This window comes from Camelus dromedarius, chromosome 5, assembly GCF_036321535.1.
Source record: "Camelus dromedarius isolate mCamDro1 chromosome 5, mCamDro1.pat, whole genome shotgun sequence".
Taxonomy (NCBI): domain Eukaryota; kingdom Metazoa; phylum Chordata; class Mammalia; order Artiodactyla; family Camelidae; genus Camelus; species Camelus dromedarius.
The window spans coordinates 24,189,275-24,213,284 of record NC_087440.1 but is presented as its reverse complement, the minus strand read 5'-3'; the positions used below and the strand labels follow the sequence as shown (position 1 = coordinate 24,213,284).

At 35.9% G+C, this 24,010-nt stretch overlaps 2 protein-coding genes across 7 annotated transcripts in view; one reads left to right on the top strand and one right to left on the bottom strand.

Annotated features, from left to right (window-relative positions):
* Positions 1–13,571, top strand: part of FAM98B (family with sequence similarity 98 member B) — a 32,605-nt gene extending 19,034 nt beyond the window's left edge. Inside the window, exons 5-8 of the mRNA XM_010989339.3 lie at positions 984–1,064; positions 1,645–1,761; positions 7,952–8,119; positions 12,639–13,571. Of these exons, the coding sequence (XP_010987641.3) occupies positions 984–1,064; positions 1,645–1,761; positions 7,952–8,119; positions 12,639–12,995 (723 nt within the window). The 3' untranslated portion in view covers positions 12,996–13,571. The remainder of the gene's footprint in view (positions 1–983; positions 1,065–1,644; positions 1,762–7,951; positions 8,120–12,638) is intronic.
* Positions 13,572–17,480: 3,909 nt separating this feature from the next.
* Positions 17,481–24,010, bottom strand: part of RASGRP1 (RAS guanyl releasing protein 1) — a 79,956-nt gene continuing 73,426 nt past the window's right edge. For all 6 annotated transcript variants that reach the window (XM_064485755.1, XM_064485750.1, XM_064485751.1 and 3 more), the window contains one exon: positions 17,481–18,949. In XM_064485755.1, the coding sequence (XP_064341825.1) occupies positions 18,815–18,949 (135 nt within the window). In that variant the 3' untranslated portion in view covers positions 17,481–18,814. The remainder of the gene's footprint in view (positions 18,950–24,010) is intronic.

The following is a 24,010-nucleotide window of genomic DNA, read 5'->3' as shown; positions in this document are numbered from 1 at the left end:
CTTCTAGGTTATCCATTTTGTTTCCATATAGTTGTTCATAGTATTCTTGTATGATATTTTGTATTTCTGTGATACTGGTTGTAATTTCTCCATTTTTCCTTTCTTATTTTGCTTATTTGTGCTCTCTCTTTTCTCTTTGTGAGCTTGGCCAGAGGTTTGTCAATTTTATTTACTCTTTCAAAAAAACAGCTCTTGGTTTGATTGATTTTTTTCTATTTTTTTTAATCTCTATTTTATTTATTTCCTCTTTGAGCTTTATTATTTCCTTCCTTCTGCTGACTTTCGGGGTTTTTTGCTCTTCTTTTTCTGATTCTTTTTGCTGGTAGATTAGATTGTTTATTTGAGATTGTTATTCTTCTTGGGGGGAAGGCCTATATCTCTATAAACTTCCCTCTTAGTACTGCCTTTGCTGCGTCCCATAGATTTTGTGTGATTGTGTTTTCATTGTCATTTGTCTCAAAGTATTTTTTTAGTTCATCTTTGATTTCATAATTGACCCATTGGTTTTTTAGTAGCATGTTGTTTAATCTCCATGCTGTCATTTTTTTCTCCTTTGTTTTTCCATAGTAGATTTCTAGTTTCATGGCATTGTGGTCAGAAGAGATGCTTGAGATAATTTCTGTCTTCTTAAAATTGTTGAGGCTTCTTTTGTGCCCAAGTACATGATCAATTCTAGAAAATGTTCCATGTGCACTTAAAACATATAGATTCTCATCATAAAATTTGTTAGCTACTTCTCTTTTCTGTGTACATTATTTCTTATTCTGGAAAAGATATGCTAGAGCTTGAATTAATGTAACTAGTGCTTTAAAAAATAAACTGTATTGTAGTGATATTCTTTCCTAGTATGTGAAGGTATATTTTAGTTATTTCCCTTTAACATTTTATTAATTTTCTAGCATTTAAAACAACATTTTAAGCAAGAATAAGATTATTTTAAATTAGAGATATACATTTTCACAATCTTTTATATTTATTTTTAGGTGAAAGATATTCTCTCAAAAGTCCAGAAAAATCATGTGGGCAAACCACTGCTGAAAATTGATTTAAATCTGGAACAGGCGGTAAATCCCCACCCCTTCTTATTACTATTATGTAATTAAATTAGTGAATGTGACAATTTTATCAATGGACATCCAGATTTTACAATATGTAGCAGGCATGTATTATTTGGAGAATTAAAATAGAGTGATATTCTAGAGCACTAGGTCTTAACATTTCTTTAATCAAATTATTAATTCATTAAAAAAAAAAACCAGGCCAGGAGTGTTTATAGTGCCCAATATGTTAGCATAGTTGTAATTTGAAAAGTATAGTTGCACAAAAAAGTGTAGTTATTGGTATTTTCTTTTTTTATTGGTCCAGACTACTCTGCAAGTAGACACTTTACAAACACATGTGATTGAAGATGAGGTAAACTCTACCAATTGTAGAGTTTAATTTGTATGTTTAGTATCTTCTGAATATCATAAATGTTCTATTAAATACTCTGTCACTTAACTAATTTACTGAAAGCCTCATGGGATCAGAAAATAATCAAGTAGAAGCTTTTGAATTAGTAAGAAGTATTGACCACAATTTTCAAATTTTTGGCTGTGCATAATGAGTCTGAAGGTTACGATTTTTTGTTTTCAAATTCTTTAGGAAAAACTGGAAAGAATCAATGATGCTCTTTCCTGTGAATATGAGTGCCGCCGGCGGATGTTGATGAAACGGTTAGATGTAACAGTGCAGTCTTTTGGATGGTCTGATAGAGCAAAGGTAAGGCTGTTTTCCCATTTGTGACCTGTAGGTGGTACTGTGCGACAGCTCTTCAGGCTGTGGTGTCTGTTACTATGTGACTGTGCCACATTTGCACTTTATCACTGTCTGAAGCACCTGCTCAGGCCAACTACCGGTCTTCAACAGTGATCCTGGTCTTGCATAAGTCCCTGTTTGCAAGTATCTTAATTTCTCCCCAGATCTTTCATGTTTATTTAAAACTCATAGATGTTACAATTTATATAGGATATATAAAAGTAAAAGAAGGCATCATATGTGGCAGTGAGATAGATACAGTGAGCAACTGATCCAGAAAGAAGGATTTAGGAATAGATACAGGCAGTACTGATGCCTGAAGAAATCTTAATAGTGTCCTCAAGGCTGTGGAGTATGTTCCAATTAAAGAGGGGGTTGGAGGGTGGGGGCATTCCCAACTATGAATCTCTTCAAAGAGTTTTCTAGAGAGTTGTCTCCCATCGCTCCCATTTTATGCCTTTAATCTATACCCAGGCTTTGTCTGGGATCCCCCACCTCCCCCTCCATCACAGGCTGGAAACTGTCCAGACAGTAAGCTGGGACAGTTATAGGGAAACATTTGCTTCCCCTATTTGAGGATCACTGCCCTTTGCTCCTTGATGTCCAGTGTCTGAAAATCACTAGTTCACACAAATTGCCAGTTTTATAGGTTCAGGGGGGGTCATAAATCTGGTACCTATTATTCTCAAGTATTATTATTACATTCTTTGCATTAACTGGGCAGTTCTTCTGCCCCATGTTGTATCAGCTGGGGTCATCGCTGCAGCTTCATTTAGCTGGTATCTGGGCTGGGCTGGAACCTCCAAGGCGGTTGTCTCACATGTCTGGGTTCTGCTGACTGTATACTGGGGTACTTCACCTACCGTCTTGGCTCTTAGGTGGTCTCTCTCTCCATGTGGTGTCTCACATTGGTTTCCTATGGCTGCTCTAACAAAATACCAGAAACTTAGTGGTATGAATAATAAACACATTTATCCTCTTACAGCTCTAGAGATAAGCAGTCCTAAAATAAAGGTATTGTCAGGGTTACATTCCTCCTGAACACTTCAGGGGAGAATCTGTCCTTGCATTTCCTAGCTTCTAGGTGCCACCTGTGTACTTCAGTTCTTGACCTCATCTTCCATCTTCAAAACCAGTAGTGTAGGATCTTCCAGTCTTTCTCTGTCTGCCTCCATTGTCACTCTTATAATTGTGACACTTGTGATTACACTGGCCTACCCAGAAAATTCAGGATAGTCCATCTCAGGGTCCTTAATTTGACTGCATCTGTATCTGCAAGGTAACATATTCAGAGGTTCTAGGGGTTGGGACGTAGACATCTCTGGGGAGCCATTATTCTGTTAGCTAGATGTCGTACCTTTCTTCTAATGGGATTTTAATTTTTTCCTCTTACATTCTTTATCATATGCTGCTGCTGCTTTTTTTCTTCTTAAACATGCTTTTAAAAATCGGATATTCCAATGAATCCTCTTTTGTGTATACTTTCCCTCCCCAAAGCTTGTATCCTTCTGTTGCAATTTGGGCTGTTTGCATGGCTATCTTTGGCTATTCCACTATTTCTTGGATTCCATGGCCTCCTTTTTCATTGTTTATTACCTCAGTCTGTCATAGTAAATCCACAAATAACTTCCTAACAAAGGGTGCATGGGAGTGATTTTTCTGATTCCTTGCATTCTGAAAATGTTTATTCTGCTGACACATTTGATTGATGGTTTGGGTAAACATAAAATTCTAGGTGGAGAAGATTTTTCTCAAAGAATATTGAAGGCATTGCTTCATTGTTTTCTAGCATTTAGTCCTGCTGTTGAGAAACCTGATGCCATTCTCTGCCCTTTTGGATGACCTTTTATTTTTCTCTGGAAGCTTTTGGGCTCTCTTCTGTATTCTTGGAGTTCTCAATTTTCACAACATACTTCAGTCTGTGTCTTTTAGAATTCATTGTGCTAATTATTAGGTGAACTTTTCCATCTGTAGACTCATACCTTTTATATTTTTCTTTATTAATTTCTTTCTCCTCCCTTTTTTTTTTCTTTTCTGAAATTCTTGTTAGGTATAGGACCTCCTGCATAGATCCACTTAAGTTGCTTTATTTTTTCTCTCATTTTCCATTTCTGTTTCCAAAAGGAGATTCATTTTCTTGGAAATGTCCTCAAATTTATTTTGTGCTTAGCATTGAATTTTGTTTCTGTGATCATTTTTTCGTTTCCAGGAATTCTTTTTGATTCTTGAGTTTTCCTTTTTAATGTTTTTTTTTCCTCCCTTATTTTATGGATGTGCTATCTTAAATGGAAAGGAAAAAAAATTTTTTTTAAGTTTTGTTTTTTTTTTTTTTTTCTGGCCTTCAGGTATCTCTTGTCTCTTCCAGGGTAATTTTTTGGTTTGTTTTTCTTGGTCTCTGTCTTGTGGTGGCTTTCTTCAAGTACATGGTAGTCCTTGATTGTCCACATTTAAGAGAAGACACTGGGAACTATAGTCATTGATCAGGATTGTTGACATCAGGCTTTGGGGATGGTATTGTGCTGTGGGAATTCCTAATGCTCACTTGTTTTTCAAGAAGGGAAGCCTTATTTTTTATATACTTTTCTCCTTTGACCTGGGAAGGAGGAGTGGCAGCGTGGTTCTAGGAGTTGGGGGAATAAACTGTTCCACAAATAGATTGAGTTAACCTCTGTTTTTTGGCTCCAAATTTCATTTTTTAGAAGTTGATTCCCTTCTGTCTGTATCCCTCTTTTCCATTCTTTTTATTATAGTACATATGTACTTAAAAAAAATAGTGTGTTTAATCTGACTCACTTACCTAGAAATACTCCCTCATGTATAGTACATACAGTCTCCTTCCAAACACCTGGCAGACAGACAGAAAAAACTGAAGAGTGATTAGAACAGGGTTGCTGGTGAAAACTATTATTATTTCAAGGAAAATTTTTTAGCATAGTAATAGAATAGCTGTAAGGGAGAGTTGAAGACTGTCATTCATGTATTTTCTTTTAATAAACATTTATTCAGCACCTCACATGTGTCAAACCCTATGATGTACCTGGTTCTGGGTGAGCATCTGAATACCCTATATGATTAGGTACAGAACGTTTTTAGAAGATTTCTGTGTCTGTAATATAGCTTCTTGGATAGTTAAAACCTGTTTCTCTTCTGCACATGCACCAGGATAAACTCCAGACATGTGTGATCATGTCTTTAGAGTGACTGTTAAATGCAAGAAGCCCAGATGCTCTGAGAGCTGTGAGTTACCAAAGAGACAGATGACATGACTACTGACTTAAAGAAAGGGAATAGAATTCAGATGTGTGGGAGGTACAGTTTTACTGACCTCTGGAAACTTAATAGAGGTTGGGTACATACTGGCTTTCCAATTTAACTTGCTAGAATTTTAATGAGAAAAGGGAATTTAGGAATATAAGGAAAATTGTGAGAGGTTGTGCATTGTAAGTATCTTAACATAATAACTTGGAGGATATTTTCAACGTTGGCCTTAATCTTACAGAGATATCCAAAACAAATGAGTTCTGACATGTTCTTTGAACATTTGGAGTGGCATGGACTCATGGTAGTGTTGACTCTTTACTAGCCATAAACTTGGAAACTTTGAGGAAAATGCCTTAAGGAAATATCTTGATATTTTATCTTCTCATCTTGGTCTTTTCATTATATTTTAGGACAAGGCGGCGGTGTTCTTTTTTCCTTAGTCTGGAAGATTTTAAAAATATTTTTTCCTTAGACTATTTATAGGTCAGATTTTGGCCTTTCATTTGATCCTTTTCGGTTGATTATATGAGTATATGCATTTGTACCCCGAGTTTTCTTTCTTGTTAAATTTAATATATCTTTATCATATTTCCCCTATTTTATGTGTCTGATATTGTTGAATGACTCATCAAATACTGTTCTACAGCGTTTAAAATCTTCACAGAATACCTGCTCATATGGATATACTTTACTGATTGACGTTGAGGTTTCCTTTAATTTTGTTTCATTTGACCCTGTAATGAAATCCTTGGCAGCTAAGTTTTTACATCCCTAATAGATTCCTAAAAGTGGAATTTCTTGATCAAAGAATATATGTGATTTTTAATGCTTTTGGTGCTCACTTTACAGTTGCCCCTCAGAAAGATTATATACATTTATTAATATGGTTAATCTGGTTTCTCTATTATTTTGCTAGTATTGAGTGTTGAAATAAGTATTTAAATAAGACTGAGTATAATTTTATAGTTTGCTTTTTTTAACTGAATATATTGTGATCATTATCCCATACCTCTAAAAGTTCTATTTCAATACCCTTTAAAAAAATTAACTTTTAATTTATTTCTCATTTTTTGAGATGTAATTCACCATCCTAAAGTGTACAGTTCCATGGTTTTTAGTATATTTACTGTATTCTGTAACCATTACCTAATTCCAGAATGTTTCCGTCACCCTGGAAAGAAACATGCAGCCATTAGCCATCATTTGCAATACCTTCACCTCCGTTCTCTGACACCCACTATTATAATCTACTTTCTGTCTCTTTGGATTTGCCTATTCTGGACATTTCATGTATATATGGAATCATATAATACGTGGCTTTTTATGTCTGGTTTCTTGGCATAATGCATTTAAGTTTCATCTATGTTGTCACATGTAATGGCACAGTCAGCCCTCTGTGTTTGTGGATGTGGAACCCATGGTTTCCTAAATGGAAGTATACCGTGTACTGTGTGTCAAAGGTTATGATTCTTAATGATCCTGATTCACATGGCCAAATTGTTTTTTAAAAAGTTTGTATGAATGTAAACTCCTACAAGTAGGGTAAATGAAATTTTGTCTTCATTTTAGCCTCCTTAATATTTAGAGTATTATCAATTTTATAGGTAATTTGGTGATTAAATAAGACTAAATTGTTTTATTTGTATATTTTTATTGCTGGTAAAGTTGAACTTTTTTTCATAAGCTTATTAGTCATTTCAATTTCCTTTTTTTTTTGAAATTTCTATTTGTGTCTTGTCTGTTTTTCCCCATAAGGTCTTCCTGTTTTCCTTTTGATTGAGCTTTTTATATATTAAGGAAGTTAGCTAGTGGCTTTTGTTGTTGAAAATATTTTCCACAGTTGTCTTTTGATTTTTTTTTGTCTTTTGATGTGCAGAAATTTTAATCTTTATTATACAGTTAAGTTTTTCAGTGTAAAGAAAGAACTCTGAATAACAATAAACTCTTTATTATATTTGGAATCTCGTTTGTTATATGGTATGCCTTATTAATTTTTTTTTACAAATAGCCAGCAGTTAATTCCAGCAGCATTTAAAAAAATCTCTCCCTTTTCTCATTATTCTTTGATGCTTCCTCTATCATTTGTTGCATTCATGCATTTATGAGGCTCTGAATCTCAATTGCCTATTTTGTTTCATCAATCTGTTTTTTCCTCCCCAAGCTCCATTTAATTAGACTGAGATAGGATAGTATATTGTTATCTGTACAACTACTCTAAAGGATGTTTTGAGAGTTAAAGAAATGATATTAAGTGAAAAATATCTTTGCACATTAAGTACTCAATGAATGTTAGCTGTTAAGGCAGTGATGTTAATTTCATCTTCACATCTGGTAAAACTCTTCTTTCTCAAAATTGTTTTAGTCATTCATACACATTTTATTTCTGGATTAACTTTAGATTCTTCCCCTTACCCTGCCAACCTCCTGTCCTCTCAAAAACCATTACAACAGGATTGCAGTAAATCTATAAGTTAACTTGGGGCAGAACTGACGATACTCAGTGTTCCCATCCAGGAACTTGGTATTTCTCTCCATTTATTGAAGTTTTCGTTTTGTTTTTATAGATTTACTAATGTTTTCTTCTTAAAAGACCTGTATGTGTTTTCAGTAAAGCTATTTTTAGGTGTTTTGTTTTTTGTTAATATGAATGGAATCTTTTTTGTGTTAGTTTTTAAATGAGTTTTTACTGGTAGTTATGTATTCTTTTAGTATCTGTTGGTCTTTTTTTTTTTATTCTACTTACAGATTATCAGATATTTGAATGTTTTGCTCTTCTCTGTATCTTTGTCTGTGTATTATCTCCTTTTTGCCCCCCTTCTGAAGATTATCATTGCAATTGCTCTTTCACTGAAATGTTTTTCGGTTCATTTTTTCCCCGACTTTTGTCATTTAGGTAAAAACAGATGACATAGCAAGAATTTATCAGCCTAAGCGTTATGCTTTGTCACCCAAGACAACAATAACTTTGGCCCATCTACTTGCTGCTCGTGAAGATCTGTCAAAGATCATCAGGACAAGCAGTGGCTCCAGCCGGGAGAAGACAGCATGTGCCATTAATAAGGTTGGTTTTTCTTTCAGTATGATGGGGAATGGATTTATAATATATTTGTTTGATGTTTGTATGGACCTTAATCCAGTTTTCTTTTAATCCTAGTGAACTCCTAGAAAAGAGAGTGGTGGAGGGGCTTCAGTCAGTTTAGGCTTAGTTATGTTTTGTGTGTGCGCCTGTATATTTGAATTTCTGTATTCATAAATTAAACCATAGTTATATCTGAATTGGAGGAATTAAGAATTTTTTTTTCATTTTTCATTTTTATTAGATAAAACTGTTGCAGCTTGACTGCACATATATAATAGATTGAATGTAAATACATATACACAATATACTGCACTATTTTTAAAATTTACATGTATGTACTATTCATTGTTTCTAAGAACGTTTAGAGCTTTAGCTTTTTAACCTTATATAGTTATCAAAGAAATAAAGCCAACCACAAAATAAGAATTAATTCAAAAAGATACATATACCCTGCTAACTGACATAAACATTTCTATTCCGTCAAAAACCAAATGCCTAGAAATGAACTTAACCAAGGAGGGTACCTATACTCTGAAAACTGTAAAACATTGATGAAGGAAATTGAAGATGATACAAAGAAATGGAAAGATATCTTGTGCTCTAGGAGTGAAAGAATCAGCATTATCAAAATGGCCACACTACCTAAAGCACTCTACAGATCCAATGCAACTCCTGTCAAAGTACTTACAACATTTTTCACAGAACTAGAACAAACAATTCCAAAATTTATCTGGAACCATAAAAGACCCCAGACTGCCAAAGCAATGTTTTGTAAGTCTTTTTTTTTTTTCCCCCTTTTTTCTTTTTGTTCTCTTTGTTATAGTTCGATGACTAGAGAAGTTCCTTTAACATTTGTTGTAAGACTGGTTTGGTGGTGCTAAATTCTTTTAGGTTTTGTTTATCTGTGAAGCTTTTGATTTTTCCATCAAATCTGAATTAGAGCCTTGCTGGATAGAGTATTCTTGGTTGAAAATTTTTCCCTTTCATCACTTTAAATATATTATGCCACTCCCTTTTGGCCTGTAGAATTTCTGCTGAAAAATCAGCTGATAACCTTATGGGAGTTCCCTTGTATGTTATTTGTCACTATTCTCTTGCTGATTTTAATATTTCCTCCTTATCCTTAATTTCTGTCAATTTGATTACTATGTGCCTTGATGTGTTCCTCTTTGGGTTGATCCTGTGTGGAACCCTCTGTGGTTCCTGGACTTGGGTGACTGTTTCCTTTCCCAAGTTGGGGAAGTTTTTGGTTATTCTCTTTCTAAAAATTTTCTCTAGTCCTTTCTCTCTTCTACTTCTGGGACCCCTATAATGTGAATATTAGTGTGCTTCATGTTGTCCGGAAGTTCTCTTAAACTGTCCTCATTTCTTTTTGTTCTTTTTTCTTTTTTCTGTTCTGCAGTAGTGATTTCCACTAATCTGTCTTGTAGCTCATTGATGCTTTCTTCTGCCTCATTTAGTCTTGGTTCGTTCTAGTGTGCTATTCATTTCAGTGATTTTATTCTTCAATTCTGGGTATTTATATTTTCCAGCTCTTTGCTAAAAACTTCACTCTGTGCATCTGTACTCCTCTTGAGTTCTCTTAACATCTTGGCCATCATTACTTTAAACTCTTTCTCAGATAAATTGCCTATCTCCTCATCACTTATTTCTTCTTCTGGGATTTTATCTTGTGCCTTGGCTTGGAAGATACTCCTTTGCCGCCTCATGTTGTCTATCTTTCTATTTGTATTTTTGGGTAGGCTAGTTAAGTTTCTTGACCTTGGAGAGGTGGCCCTCTGTGGGAGACGTCCTATGCGTCCCAGCAGTACACTCCTCTCTTGTCACCCAAGGGCCAGGGTCCAGCCGGTCCCAGTGTAGGGTCTGGCCTGTGTTTGTGGATTCCTTCCACAGGCTTTGGGATTGTTGTTTTCTTATTTCTGGTATTTGCCCCTGGTGGATGAGGCTGGTCTAGAGGCTTATGCAGATGTCCTGGCAGGAGGAGCTGGTGCCTGCCCACTGCTAGGTGAAGCTTGGTCCTGGACCTCTGGTGGGTAGGGTCTTGTCTAGAGGCTTTTTGGTCTTAGGAGGTAAGCTGATGGGTGGGGCTGTGTTCCCACCCAGTATGTTGTTTGGCCTGAGGCTTCCCCATAGGCTGTTGGGTGGGGCTGGGTCTTGGTGCTAATGATCCAATCAAGATGTCAACCTCCAGGAAAGCTCATGTAGATGAACACTCCTGGAATATCTGCCACCAACTTTTATGTTCCCTGGGTGAGCTACAGCCATCTCCTAATCTCTTGGATGTCCCCAGGAGACTTTCCAAAACCAGTAGGCAGGCCTGGCTCAGGTTCCTTTGAAATTACTGCCTCTGCCCTTGGACGTGGCACATGTGAGATTCTGTGTACACCTACCTCCCAAGAGAATGAAGTCTCTGTCTCACCCAGTTCCGTGGGGCTCCTGGAGCCAAGGCCCACTGACCTTCAAAACCAGATGTCCTGGGATCTCCTCTTCCCAATGCTGGAACCCTGGGCTGGGGAGCCTGACGTGGGGCTTAGAACTCTCACTCCTGTGGGAGGGCCTCTGCAACTTAATTATTCTTCAGCTGGTGGGTCGCCTACCTGGGGGGCATGGGGCCCGATTATATTGCGAGCACGCCTCTCCTACCATCCTGCTGTGGTTCCCTCTTTATGTTTCCAGTCGAAGAAGAAAGAATTATTCTTATCAGTAGCTTTAGCAAGAATTATTTGCCTTCTTTCCAAGAATGTAATCATTTTTATCAATAAAAATCTGTAGCAGTCATTTCAGGTACTGACAGATTCCTAAGGTCCTTGGCGTAAAGGGAAGAAGAGTACATGCTTTGGATACAGATTTGGGTTCACCCCCAGCGCTGTCATTAACTTAGAGGACTCAACCGGAGGCGAGTTGCCGAATCTCTTGGAGATTCCATTTCCTGATTCAGACCATAGAGCCTCCATTTCTCTGACAGTGGTCTTAAGCTCAAAGAGGCTGAATTTTTTACTTTACAACAGCAGCAGCAACAATACACTTGTTTACAGTGTTTGTATTAGCTTGGCTAGCATATACTCTTCACTTAGAACACTTCATGACAAACTTCACTACAAAAGAGCAAAAAAATCAGAAGTAAGGGATTTGGGTAGTTTTAAAACATCGTTTCTCATTCAATGAAGTGAGAAAGATGTATACTATATCAAGGGATGGTTGTATATGAAGTCAGTTTGCTAATTATTGCTAAGTTTGGCACTAGTGTTTGGGTCTTCCTGCTTCCATTTTATGTCAACCTCCTCTCTTTTGAAAGTGTTGTCTTTAAACATGTAACTTAATATCATGCCTCAGGTTTATAAGTTAGTCTTTCTGGATCAAGAGTTCTATTTCTTTAAGTGGCATTGCCCATCTTTTTCTGACTTTATAATTTATAGCCTAATTATTTGAGGGCAGTCTTATCAGATCTTGGAACAGCATCCCTGTGTATTCCCCAACATAGCATGTTTGGCAGAGACCAATGAGAATAACCAAGAAAAGCTATTTTTTTGGATTTGGTGATTAGGGCATCATTATTGCTGACTTCACAAGAATGTTTGCCTGCTTCGAACCTTGTCGCACAGTGAGGATGTTGTACTGTTTGTCTTTCTATGACAAAACATGGTTTTGATGAGAGGATGAGTGGAAGTAGAACACAACTGACTCATAGGTCATTTTGGTTGAAGCAGTTACTGGTTTACCTTCTTTCCTGAAATGTACTAACAGGAGGCTATTCGTGTCCTCTTGGTCTCTGTTCATGGGCCTGTAAAGTAGCTCCTTTCTACAGAAGGTTGGGAACTTAAAGCAAACTCTTCCTTGGTTTATTCTTCAAAGTATTATAAAGCATGGTTAAGTGTATCAAGTAACTAAATAATATAGTAACTAGTAGTACCATTGAAAGTGAGCTTAAGTTTCTCATAAGAAAGAATAGTTCATAGAGAATCCTTGTATCTCTTTGCAGTGATAACCTTGGATTATAGCCATTATATTAATCTCTGATCTCATTACACCCACATGTTATCATAGATAGTTCATCCTTGTTGAAATAAAGTGTACTTTATTGGATAATCTAGTACTACATCAATGGCAATGCAAAGTCCAGTGTTGTATAAATGGATATTAAGTTAATAAATGCAGGGTATGTGGTTTGTATATATTGAAAATGTTTTGCTAAAAAAATTTCTTAGTGTGATAGGTACTACATTTGTTATAAAATTTGCTAAACAAATTTAAACAAGTCCTTAAGTTTCAGAAATATTCCCCCACATTGTTTAAAAATAACACCATATTGTGAGGGATTTGTCACACATCATATTTATATTTTCATTATTAATTCATACTACCATGTCTGATACTTTCATGTCCTTAAATGTTTGGCTTCTGTTTCTTTATTAGAACAGCAACTTCAATATTTCTTGTATCCTTTCTGTAAATTTTAACCTCTAAAATACTGGAAACTGAAAGGAGGTATTTCTTCACACAGGTGCTGATGGGAAGGGTACCTGACAGGGGAGGACGGCCGAATGAAATTGAACCACCACCACCTGAGATGCCCCCTTGGCAGAAGAGACAAGAAGGCGGTGGAAGGGGTGGCTGGGGTGGTGGAGGTGGTGGTAGAGGAGGTGGTGGGGGTGGAAGAGGTGGTTGGGGAGGTGGAGGAGGTTGGGGAGGGGGTGGGGGAGGGGGAGGGGGTGGCAGAGGCGGAGGTTTCCAAGGCAGGGGAGATTATGGTGGGAGGGGAGATTATGGTGGAAGAGGGGGCTATGGTGGAAGAGGGGGCTATGGTGGAAGAGGTTATGGAGATCCATATGGAGGTGGTGGTGGATATAGAAGATATTAAAAACTACAGGATGTAGATAGCAGTGCTTACTTCTTGATAGACACATTAGACATAGTGTTCTAAACAACTACTTGAATGTCATCTTTGAAATAACCACCATGTTAGACTCCCTGATGATACCATTCTTGAATTGGGTTTAATATGTAAAGAGCATTGTTTTATACTATTTGATCTCTTAGAGTGATGAATTTTTCCATATTCTGTGTACCCTGGAGCATGTTATGTCTTTTTAAAAAACAAAAAAAAAGCAAAAGTTATTTTTAAAAATGTAAATATATTATTACCATCAGACTGGGAAAATGGAAAGTATTTTATTGTCATTGACTGAATTTAGATTGTTACCTGTATTTTATTCAGGTTTGAGACACATACATGACCCCACTTATAATGGAAAGGAATATAGACTATTGCCTTATCTGTATTCCTGTGGCTGTGTTTTGTATTTGTTAATTCTACTTTACAAAATAGGGAAGGGGACTGATAGTTGTGTTCAGTAGGTGGTTGTCATGACTTGTTTTTTTCTTTTATATGAGCAATTCCTCTGGCCAGGTTGCTGTTAAAGTTCCATTAATTGAAGCCCAAGTCTACTTTTTGCAATGCATATTTGATTTATTTTCCAACTGGATTTGAAATCTCTGTGATTTTGTTTGACAGAGCAGAATTAAAGATTGAGGTCAGAATTACTTTAAAGGGACAAAGACATGTACTAATTTTACATGACGTTGTGAAAAATATTTCTGAAAATTGGTTTCTTTATCATTTGTGCCATCACTTTAGGTATCTGAATATTAAAAGGCAGGCTGAGCTGTGTTAGGACATGTATTTCCAGTTTCAGTAGATCAGAGGCAGGGCCAAGGCATCCCTTGGTAATTCTGATTCACAGCTAGATTTGGGAAACAGAGGTTCAGGAATGATTAAATGTGGTTTGGTGGCTGGAGCTGTCAAAGGCTTGGGTGTCAGGAGTTGTGAATTCTCATCATGGCACTAGCGCAGGGGTGCTGTGGGCCAAAATGACGTTAGCTCCCAAGGGTTGACTTGTCCTTATTTATCAGTTGAGGAATGTGATACTTGTACCCTTTTCAGGTTGTTTTATAATTTTATGAAGACCTAAGTACAAGTCCAACTTGTGGAGAATTTATAGAGACTTGTTGTAAATAGTTTAAGAGGTGGCCCAAGTAATGCCTTTTTCTCTTACTGTAGAGAGAGAAAAAGATATAGTCACACAAATTTTTTCAATCCTACTATAAAACCTGTAGGCTTCTGGTCAACTGCACATAACAACTTTCTTTGGTCTAATCAACTCAACAAATAGAAAGCTGAGCACCAGAGGACAAGTGGTATTTGATATTTAGCAGTGTTATTCATGTTCTGTTTTGTTTTACTTTACAGTAAACCCCGTGGTAAAATCTAAAATACTGTTAAAACCTTAAATATTGTGTATACTGCAGTCTTAGTCATGTATTTTTTCAAGCTAACCTTTCAAAGAAGTTTGTTCAGGGTAGAAAAACAAATTTTTTCAGTTATTTGTAAACTTAAATTTTTTTCTAATGTTTATATTTAATGAAGAAATTTAATTTTATTTGTGATAGTTGAAGAAAAAGGTTTTCCATAATTAAAGGAACACTTATCAGTAGCTATGGACTCTGAAAAATAATTAAAAAAAAAAATAAGCAAAGACCACTGGAGTAAAATATTTCAAAAGAGTTATTGGTTAAAATATTCATTTAAAACCTGTACATGTCTGCTTCATTTCTTTTAGGGAGCTTTAGTTGCTGCTGCAGGAGGAGTTTCTAACTACTTTTAGCTTCTTTTATCACTAAAGGTTTATGGCAAATAATGGTAGAATTATTAGTTTATTAATTTCTGTAAGATTTCTTTGTACCTTCATGGGTTATCTGCTGTAAATCTTATCCAAGTTTAGCACTAGTTCCTGGAATCCTGTTGGAGCTGGAACCACTCTTATTTACATATTCCTGTAAACTTCACTTGAATGAAAAGCTGAGTGGTGTAGATCCTACTATCTTACTGTTTCCTGTGAGGTAGGATCTTCATGATAATCTTTCAGTAAAAATTTCTTTTGTAGAAGTTTGCTAAGCAGTATCTACAACAGCAGGAAGGCAGTTTGGGGCCTTACTGTGAAAATGCTTTACAAGTTGAGTGCAGGACAAGTGGAGAGTATGATGAATGGCACTTCACTCTTCACTGTTTCCTGAAAGCTAACTCCTCTTTCTGTGCCACCTCCTCATTCTTTTTTGCCTGGTTTTCAGTTTTATTTCTTCTTGCTACCTCTTTTTCCCTCCTCTTTTTTTTCTCCCTGCCTTGGTCTATCCTGTGGTATCTAATAGCACCTATATTACTGGAGTTTTGGATTAAAGGAGTAACCTCTTATCTGGACATATGTCCGTCCATACGTAATCACCACACCATTACACGTAAGCACTCAGTAAAAAGAAGGGATTAGGTGTTTCCTTTTAACCTCTTCCCTTGTGTTCTGAGTATCAGGGAAATCTTGCCTCCCTAAACAGAAAAACAAAACAAAACAAAACTTTAAACTGGAAACATTTAATTGCCTGTATATACGTCAAAAGCAGTTATGATAACCCAAGAAAGATTCGTGAAAGAGAATGTTCTGAGCAGCGACACTATCTGTACCTTGGAAGGAACACAGGGTAGAGATGTTTGGAGTGGGAATTGGGGATGAAAGAGAGGAGGTAATTTAATCTCTCCTTCAGGGCCAAGTTGTCAGTGTGACTTTATTATTTTGTATGAAGTATTATGAAATGCCAAAATGATAAATACACCAACATCCAAGTGTACCAGAATGCATTCCACGGTGGAATATGAATGATTAAAATCCTCCCCCTCCCCAAAATTGATCTAGTTAAACAAAAGCTGGCTGGGGATTAAGGAAAAATCATGGCTGTCTCTAAACACTGTGTGACTAGGTAATCATGAGCACAAATGAATTGCTCTGGGTGCTCTGTACTTTGGATTCAACCATCCTCTACCACTTCCACCCACAGCTTCTGAGTTTCTCTTTACTTGCTAGTTGTCTTAGAACTGTGGAATTAAAGATGAAAGCCACAGAAAAATGACAACCTCAGATTTACCTCCTTCAGTGTTAAGTATTTATAGACTTAGTATTTGGGGATCACTGTACGTCATTATGTAGTAAGATGGGAAAAGGCTGAATATTTCTGTACTTTTACTTCATGTTATAAAAAGATAAAAATGTACACTGAATAACTAGTTGCTTTGCTTTTCCTTTCAGGAAAATTCTGGTTAAGAGAATTAGGGAGTGGTCTTAGCTGTCAACTATAGTAAAAATTCAGGTAAAGCTTCTACATATTCATGAACTAGAAGAAACACAAGACACCTATGTTGTGGGGATTCTGATGTCTTTTATCATATAAATATTACACAATGAAAACTTACATTTAGTATAAAAAAAACAACACCTTTACAATCTGTACATTTGTTTTTTCCTTGCAGTTCTTTTACATTATACATCCTTAAACAGAAATTCACAAATGACCGGTAAAACTGCAAATGAATTACCAAAGAAAATGAGAAGTGACATTGCTGTTAACAAAACAAGATTTGTCCTTGTTTTGGCAGATAAGTGTGTCCAAACTTATTTCAAGTCAGTAGAAGCCACACAAGTTTGTATCCCAGGCTTGACAAACCAAAAATTGGTTTCAGATTATTTCTGTAGATTTCACTAACCCCAAGTAGCTCAGAGCAAACAATGTTAATTTATACATTATGCTGCTTTGATCCCTGCTAGACTGTAAAAACCTGTGCTGAAACTATTGCTTCCTATCCATTTCAGGGATAAATTCTGAAATGCTTGAGACCTTCTGGCCATGTTAATTAGGCTAATTAAGGGAACTGCGACTTTTCTAATTCCTACAGATTACAAGTTACTTACACAGAAATGAACCTGGGCTCTGTATTTTGGAGGGTAAGAAGAATGAAAAGAATTTAATTGGGTTACATAACTATGCTTAACGACACTGATCTGTACCATTGTTCATGTATGGCAGAGGACAAGGAGAGGTGACGAATATGAATTTTAAAGATTATAATAAACTCATGTTTGTTCCACATAAGGTAAGTAGAAAGTACTTCCTATAAGGCTGTATGCCAGGTGGTGGCCTAAGCAGCCCTGCCGTCGGGATTTTTGAGTTTGGTTTAGAAAAGGATAAATGTCTGTGTAAAGTGATTCTTTAAAACACTAACTGAAAGCTAGTCACTGGTTTTCTCATTAAAGCTCAGTACAAGGAGTTCTGCAAATGGGAGCTGGTCTCTCATCAAAGAAACTTCCTAAATGGTCTGAATCCTCCAAGGAAGGTATTATTTGTATATATAATTTGCTTCTGATTAAGACTTGGTGTTGGCTTTAGGTTTGGAACTTTTAGTTGTTGAGATTATATTCTTGGCAGTTGGTCAATTTGTGTTTGAATTTTAAGTCAGCTTGGTATCAGGGTTTTCAAGCTTGGAAGGTAAGTTCCCCTGAAAAGAAAATGATCATATGGATTTTTTTTTTTTTTTTTAAAGAGAAAAAGAATCTGACAAGGAAGTTTGTAAATACTTGCCCAGATAATTAAAAAGCCCACTTATCATTAACCTTCATTAATAGAAAACTCATAGTTGTGAGTTTGCCAAACAATACAATTTACATTGTGAGCAATTTCTTCATCTTGTACCATTACTGAACTTTGCAAATTTGTGTATGTGACCAAAAGCCGCTTTAATTTGCTTCCACACTTAGGAAGGAGGAAACAATTCCAAGCCACATGCATGTCTGATATTGTATATACATAATATATACATATGTACACTGTCAGCTATTATTGAAGACTGATCCAATTAGCTTATTTCTAAATAGTATTAATAGTGAAGACAGTACAGTAGCACAAATTCAGTTCAAAAATAGTTACTTCAAAAAAGACAAGGATGGTATGTGAGAGTTAAACTTTTTAAAAAAGCCATAAATTCTTAATTCTGTCCACTTGCACATCAAAGGGACAAATGTTTGCATTCCTTTTATTTTTTAGCTAATTAGCTAGTCATGTATGAGATAGTAATAGCCACGTTTCTAGCTATTTAATTTGGTTACTTAGTTTATGACTGTGAGACTAAAACTATGAGTTTTAATTGGATGATGTTTATCACCCCCCCCCCCAAATTTGTGGCTACATCTCTAGAAGTTCACCTCTAGTTAGATGTCCTCGTGTGCATGAACGTAGTGAGGGAGGAGGAGAAAAGGCATACTGTTTAGATCTGAGGTAGAAGTGGGAACCAGATTTGTAAAGAATGCTGAAATATACAGGAAGCAGTTCTACTTTTGGAGTGTGGGTATTTTTCCATTATAAGCAAGCTTTGGATGGAACAAAGTAAATGCCAAGTTCACAAAAAACATAGGAAGGAAGGAAGGAAATTCATTTTCCAGGGATTTTAGTTCTAAGGAAGCAGCAGCCAGGCAGGCCACATAAAAGACGCTTCCCAGTCAGAAAACTATAGTCATGTTTTTATCATGCTTTTGATACTAGTCCTAGGGGGGAAAAAGTTTGTGGTATGAATGGCAAAAATTCTGCATTCTTCAGGTTTCCTCCCCTTTAATTCAGCTGATTGGAAGAGAAAACAATACCGCACAGGAGGAATCTTTAAGGTAAAAAAATGAGTAACCACCTTTCTTCTTTAAAAGTACCCTTTTTAAAGCCAATCTAAGGTCCCCTTGGTCTCTGTGCTAACAGGTTTAGGAAATGAGATCTCCGGTGTCCTCATCTACAGGTTGTGCTGCTTGGGCTTCGGAGCTAAGAACAGTCACCCTGTTCCATCTGAGCCAAGACATGATTGCTTCTTGCAAGCTGGAGGGTTTCTATCTTCTTCTGTGCATATTTCAGTTGGATCTTTAAAGCGTTATTATCTGCTTTCAGGGTATTTATTTCCTAAAAGGAAAGGAGAATGAAGTATGTTAATAAAGCAGCAATGAATGGCAAATCAGTTATAATATTGGGAATACTACACTTGATTGGCATCTATTCACTGTGGCTGAGAATTAAAAAGTATTTTCAAGGCAGTTATTTTGCCCTGAATAGAAGATAACACGTTAAATATCAAATGAGCATGTGTAAACAGCAGTTAGTTTTGTTATTATATCAAAGATGTGAGTGGCTTGCAGAGTAAACCATTCCTGGGCAATCAATAGGTGGATAAGGAGAAAAATCTTTGGGTGTTGTACAATAGACCTAAACTTGGCAGAAATAAAAGAGTCTGGTCAGGTCTGACATACGAGAACTGTAATAAAGTGACATTATAGTTCATAATAGTTCATGTGAGCTATTATATGTATTATATATTACATACTTTCTCCCAAGAACCATTGAAAACTGATGGACGCTTGATCAAGGTAAGAATTTTATCTTATCCCCTTAAACTGGAATTTAGTTATGTAATTTGCAGTGATTTAGTTACAGACAGCTGTTGATTTCCAGTCTTTTTTAATTGAAATATATTTGACATAATATTGTGTAAATTTAAGGTATACACATTAATTTGATACAGTTATGTGATTGCAGTTATAGTGATAATTAGTACCTCCTTTCTTTGTAGTAGTTGGAATAAGTTCTAGTCTCTTAGCAAGCTTGATGATTTTAATATTGTCTGTATTCACTGTACTGTGCATTATATCTTTGGGGCTTATTTATTTTACCACTCATAAATTTGTACCCTTAAACATCTTTCCTGTTCCCCCACCTCCTCATCCCCTGGTAACCACCATTTTATTCTCCGTTCTTTTAATTCTGGCATTTAAAAGTTTCACATATTATATAGTACTTGTCTTTTTCTGTCTGACTTGTCTCACTTAGCATAATGTCCTCAAGGTCTTTCTCATGGCTGAGTAATACTCCATTGTATGTATGTATCACATTTGCTTTTTCATCCATTCATCTATCCTTGGACACTTAGGTTGCTTCTGTATCTTGTCTATTGTAAATAATGCTGCAGTGAACATGAGTGTGTATGTATCTTTTTGAGTTAAGTGTTTTCATTTTCTTAAGATAAATACTTAAGTCAACTTGCTGGATCATATTCTATTTTTAATTTTTTTGAGGAACCTCGATACTGTTTTCCATAGTGGCTGCTCCAGTTTTCATCTCCATCAGCAGGGCACGAGCGTTCTCTTTTCTGTGCATCCTCACCAGCACTTGTGATTACCTGTCTTCTCAAAGACAGCCATTCTGACAGGTGTTAAGATGATATCTCATCGTGGTTTTGATTTGCATTTTTCTGATAATTAGTGATGTTGAGCATCTTTTCATGTACTTCTTGGGCATTTGTATGTTTTCTTCAGAAAAAATGTCTGTTTAGTTCTTATTTTTTTTATCAGATTTTTTGTTATTGAGTTGTATGAGTTCTTTATATATTTTAAATATTAACTCCTTATTGGATAAATAATTTGCAAATATTTTCTCCCATTCAGTAGGCTGCCTTTTCACTTTGTTGATGGTTTCCTTTGCTGTGCAAAGGCTTTTTAGTTAATGTAGTCCCATTTGTTGATTTTTGCTTTTGTTGTTTGTGCTTTTGGTGTCATATCCAAAAATATATTGACAAAGACTAATGACAAGGAGCTTCTCCGCTAAGTTTTCTTCTAGGAGTTGTACAGTATCAGGTCTCGTGTTTAACTCTTTGATCCATTTGAGTTGATTTTTATGAGTGGTGTAAGATGGGGGCCAGATTTCATTGCTCTGCATGTGCTTATCCATTTTCCCCACACCATTTGTGAAGAGACCAGCCTTTCTGCCTTGGGTGCACTTGGCTCCCCTGTTGAATGTTAGCTGGCCATACGTGCAGGGTTAAATTCTGGGCTCTTTTCTGTTCCATTGGTCTGTTTTTGTGCCAGTACCATGCTGTTTTTGTTACTATAGCTTTGTGTATGATTTGAAATTAGGAAGTGTGCCTCCTGCTTTGTTCTTCTGCAGCAGGATTACTTTGGCTAGTCAGGGTCTTTTGTGGTTCCTTACAAATTTTAGGATTGTTTTTTTTCTACTACTGTAAAGAATTCCATTAGTATTTTGATGAGGATTTCACTGAATCTATAGATGACTTTGGGTAATATGGACATTTTAACAGAATTAGTTCTTTTGATCCATGAACACAGGATGTCTTTTCGTTTGTTCATGTCTTCTTTGATTTCTTTCTGCAGTCTTGCAGTCTTCATTGTACAAATCTTTCATTCCCTTGATTAAATTTATTCCTAAGTATTTTGTTGTTTTTGATGCTATTGTGAATGGAACAGTTTTATTTCTTTTTCAAAAGTTTTATCCTTAGTGTATAGAAATGCAACTGATTTCTGTAAGTTGATTTTGTATCCCTGCAGCTTAACTGAAAATGTGTATTAGTTTTGACAGTTTTTTGTTTAGTCTCTATATAGGACTCATCTTCTGCAAATAGTGAGTTTTGCTACTTTTTTCCTGACTTCGATGCTTTTTACCTTCTTGTCTTGCTTAATCGCCCTAGCTAAGACTTCAGTACTATATTAAATAAGACTGGTGAGAGTGGGTGAGAGATCTAGGAAGAAAAGCTTTGACATTTTCTCCACTGAGTATAATGTTAGCTATGGGCTTGCCATATATGGCCCTTATTATATTGAGGAATATTCCTTCTGTACCCAATCTGAGAAGGATTTTTATCTTGAAAGGATGTTGTATTTTGTCAAATGCTTTTCCTGCATCTGTTGAAGATGATCACATGATTTTTATCTTTCATATTACCAGTGTCATTTATTACATTTATTGATTTGCATATGTTGAAATATCTTTATATCCTAAGGATAAACCTCATTTTTCATGGGGTATAAAATCCTTTTAATGTGTTCTTTTTTTTGGTGGTGGTGGGGAAGTAATTAGGTTTTATTTATTCTTAGAGGAGGTACTGGGGATTGAACCCAGGACCTTGTGTATCCTAAGCATTCACTCTACCACTTGAGTTATACCCTCCCACCTTTTAATGTGTTCTTGAATTCTGTTTGCTAATACTTTGTTGAGAAGTTTTGTGTGGATAGTCATCAGTGCTGTTGGTCTATGGTTTGCTTTTCTTGTAGTGTCCTTTTCTAGCTTTGGTATCAGGGTAATGCTGCCCTCATAGAATGAGTTTTGAAGTATACCCTCAATCTGGGGGAAGACTTAAAGAAGGACTGGTGTTAATTCTTTTAGTGTTTGGTAGAATTTACCAGTGAAGCCTGGGGTTTTCTGTGTTGGGAAGTTATTGATTACTGATTCAATGTCTTTGCTTGTTACTGGTCTGATTCAGTCTTGGTAGGTTGTGTGTTTCTAGAAATTTATCTATTTCTTCTTGGTGCTCTATAATTTGTTGGCTATATGCCAACAATTACTTGTAGTAGTCTCGTATGGCCCTTTGTATTTGTGTAGTAACAGTTGTAATGCCTTCTTTTCGTATTTCTAATTTTATGCATTTGAGCCTTCTCTCATTTTTTCTTGGTCTGAATGAAGTTTGTCAATTTTATCTTTTTGAAGAACCAGCTTTTAGTTTTGTCAATCCTTTCTATTTTTTTCCCCTGGTCTCTATTTCCTTTGATCTTTATTATTTCCTTCCTTCTGCTAACTTTGGGCTTAGTTTTTTTCTAGTTCCTTGAGATGTAAAGTGAGTTTATTTATTTGAGATCTTTCTAGTTTTTTAATATATGCAATTATCACCATAAACTTTCCTCTCAGAAGTGCTTTGTCTGCATCCCTTAAGTTTGATATGCTGTATTTCCATTTTCATTTGTTTCAAGATATTTTATTTCCCTTTTGATTTCTTCTTTGACACATTTCTTTGGTTGTTCAGAAGTATGAGTAATTTCTACATATTTGTAGATTTCCCAGCTTTCCTTTTGTTGCTTTCTAGTTTCATACCACTATGGTCAGAAAAGATAGATGGTATGATTTGATTACACTGTTCTTAAAATTTGCTGAGATTTCTTTTGTGCTCTATCATATGATCTTCCCTGGAAAATGTTCCATGTGCACTCAAGAAGAATGTGTATTTTGCTGCTGTTGAAGGGAGTGTTCTGTGTATGTCTGTTAAGTCTATTTGTTATAGAATATGGTTCAGATCCAACATTTCCTTGTTAATTTTCTGTCTGGATGATCTATCCACTGCTGACTGGAGTATTGAAGTCCCCTACGATTATTGTATTGTCTGTTTCTCTCTTTAGATCTGTTGCTTAATATATTTCAGTGCTCCAGTGCTGGGTACGTGTATATTTATGACTATTATATCTTCTTGCTGTACTGACCCTTTTATCTTTACATACTGACCTTTGTCTCTTATCATTTTTGGCTTGAAATCTATTTTGTCCAATTAAGTATGGCTGTGCCTGCTTTCTTTTGGTCTCCATTTGCATGGAATATCCTCATTCCCTTCACTTTGAGCTTGTGTGTCTTTAGAGTTGAAACCACTTTCCTGTAGGCAGCATGTATCTATCCAGCCACTCTTTTTTGGTAAATTCAGTTGATTTATATTTAGAGTGATTACTGATATGTAAGGACTCACTACTGCCATCTTATTTGCTTTCTGGTGGTTTTGTATCTCCATTGTTTCTCTTCTGCTGTTTGTTTACTTTTATAAAGTGGTGGTTTTCATCGTGGTTTGTTCAGTAGCCCCCTTTATGTTTCATGACTCTTGATTTTTGCTTTGTGTTTACCATGTGGCTTACAGCAAAGGTAGATAAATTTTTTTTTATGCTGTTAACACCTTATCCTCTGTTTACCTATAAAAAGGCTCCATCCTTCTACATTTTTGATGTCACAAACTTACTTTTTATGCTGTGAATTTTTGAGAAATTATAGTTGTTAAATTATTTTTAATGCTTCTTTCCTTAAGCCTTTATACATAATTAAGTGGTTAATACACCATTCTAATAGAGAGTTACAGTTTTCTAATTCTGCTACTTTTTAACCTTTGCTATAGTATAGTGTACTTCAATTTCTTTTGTGTCACTAATT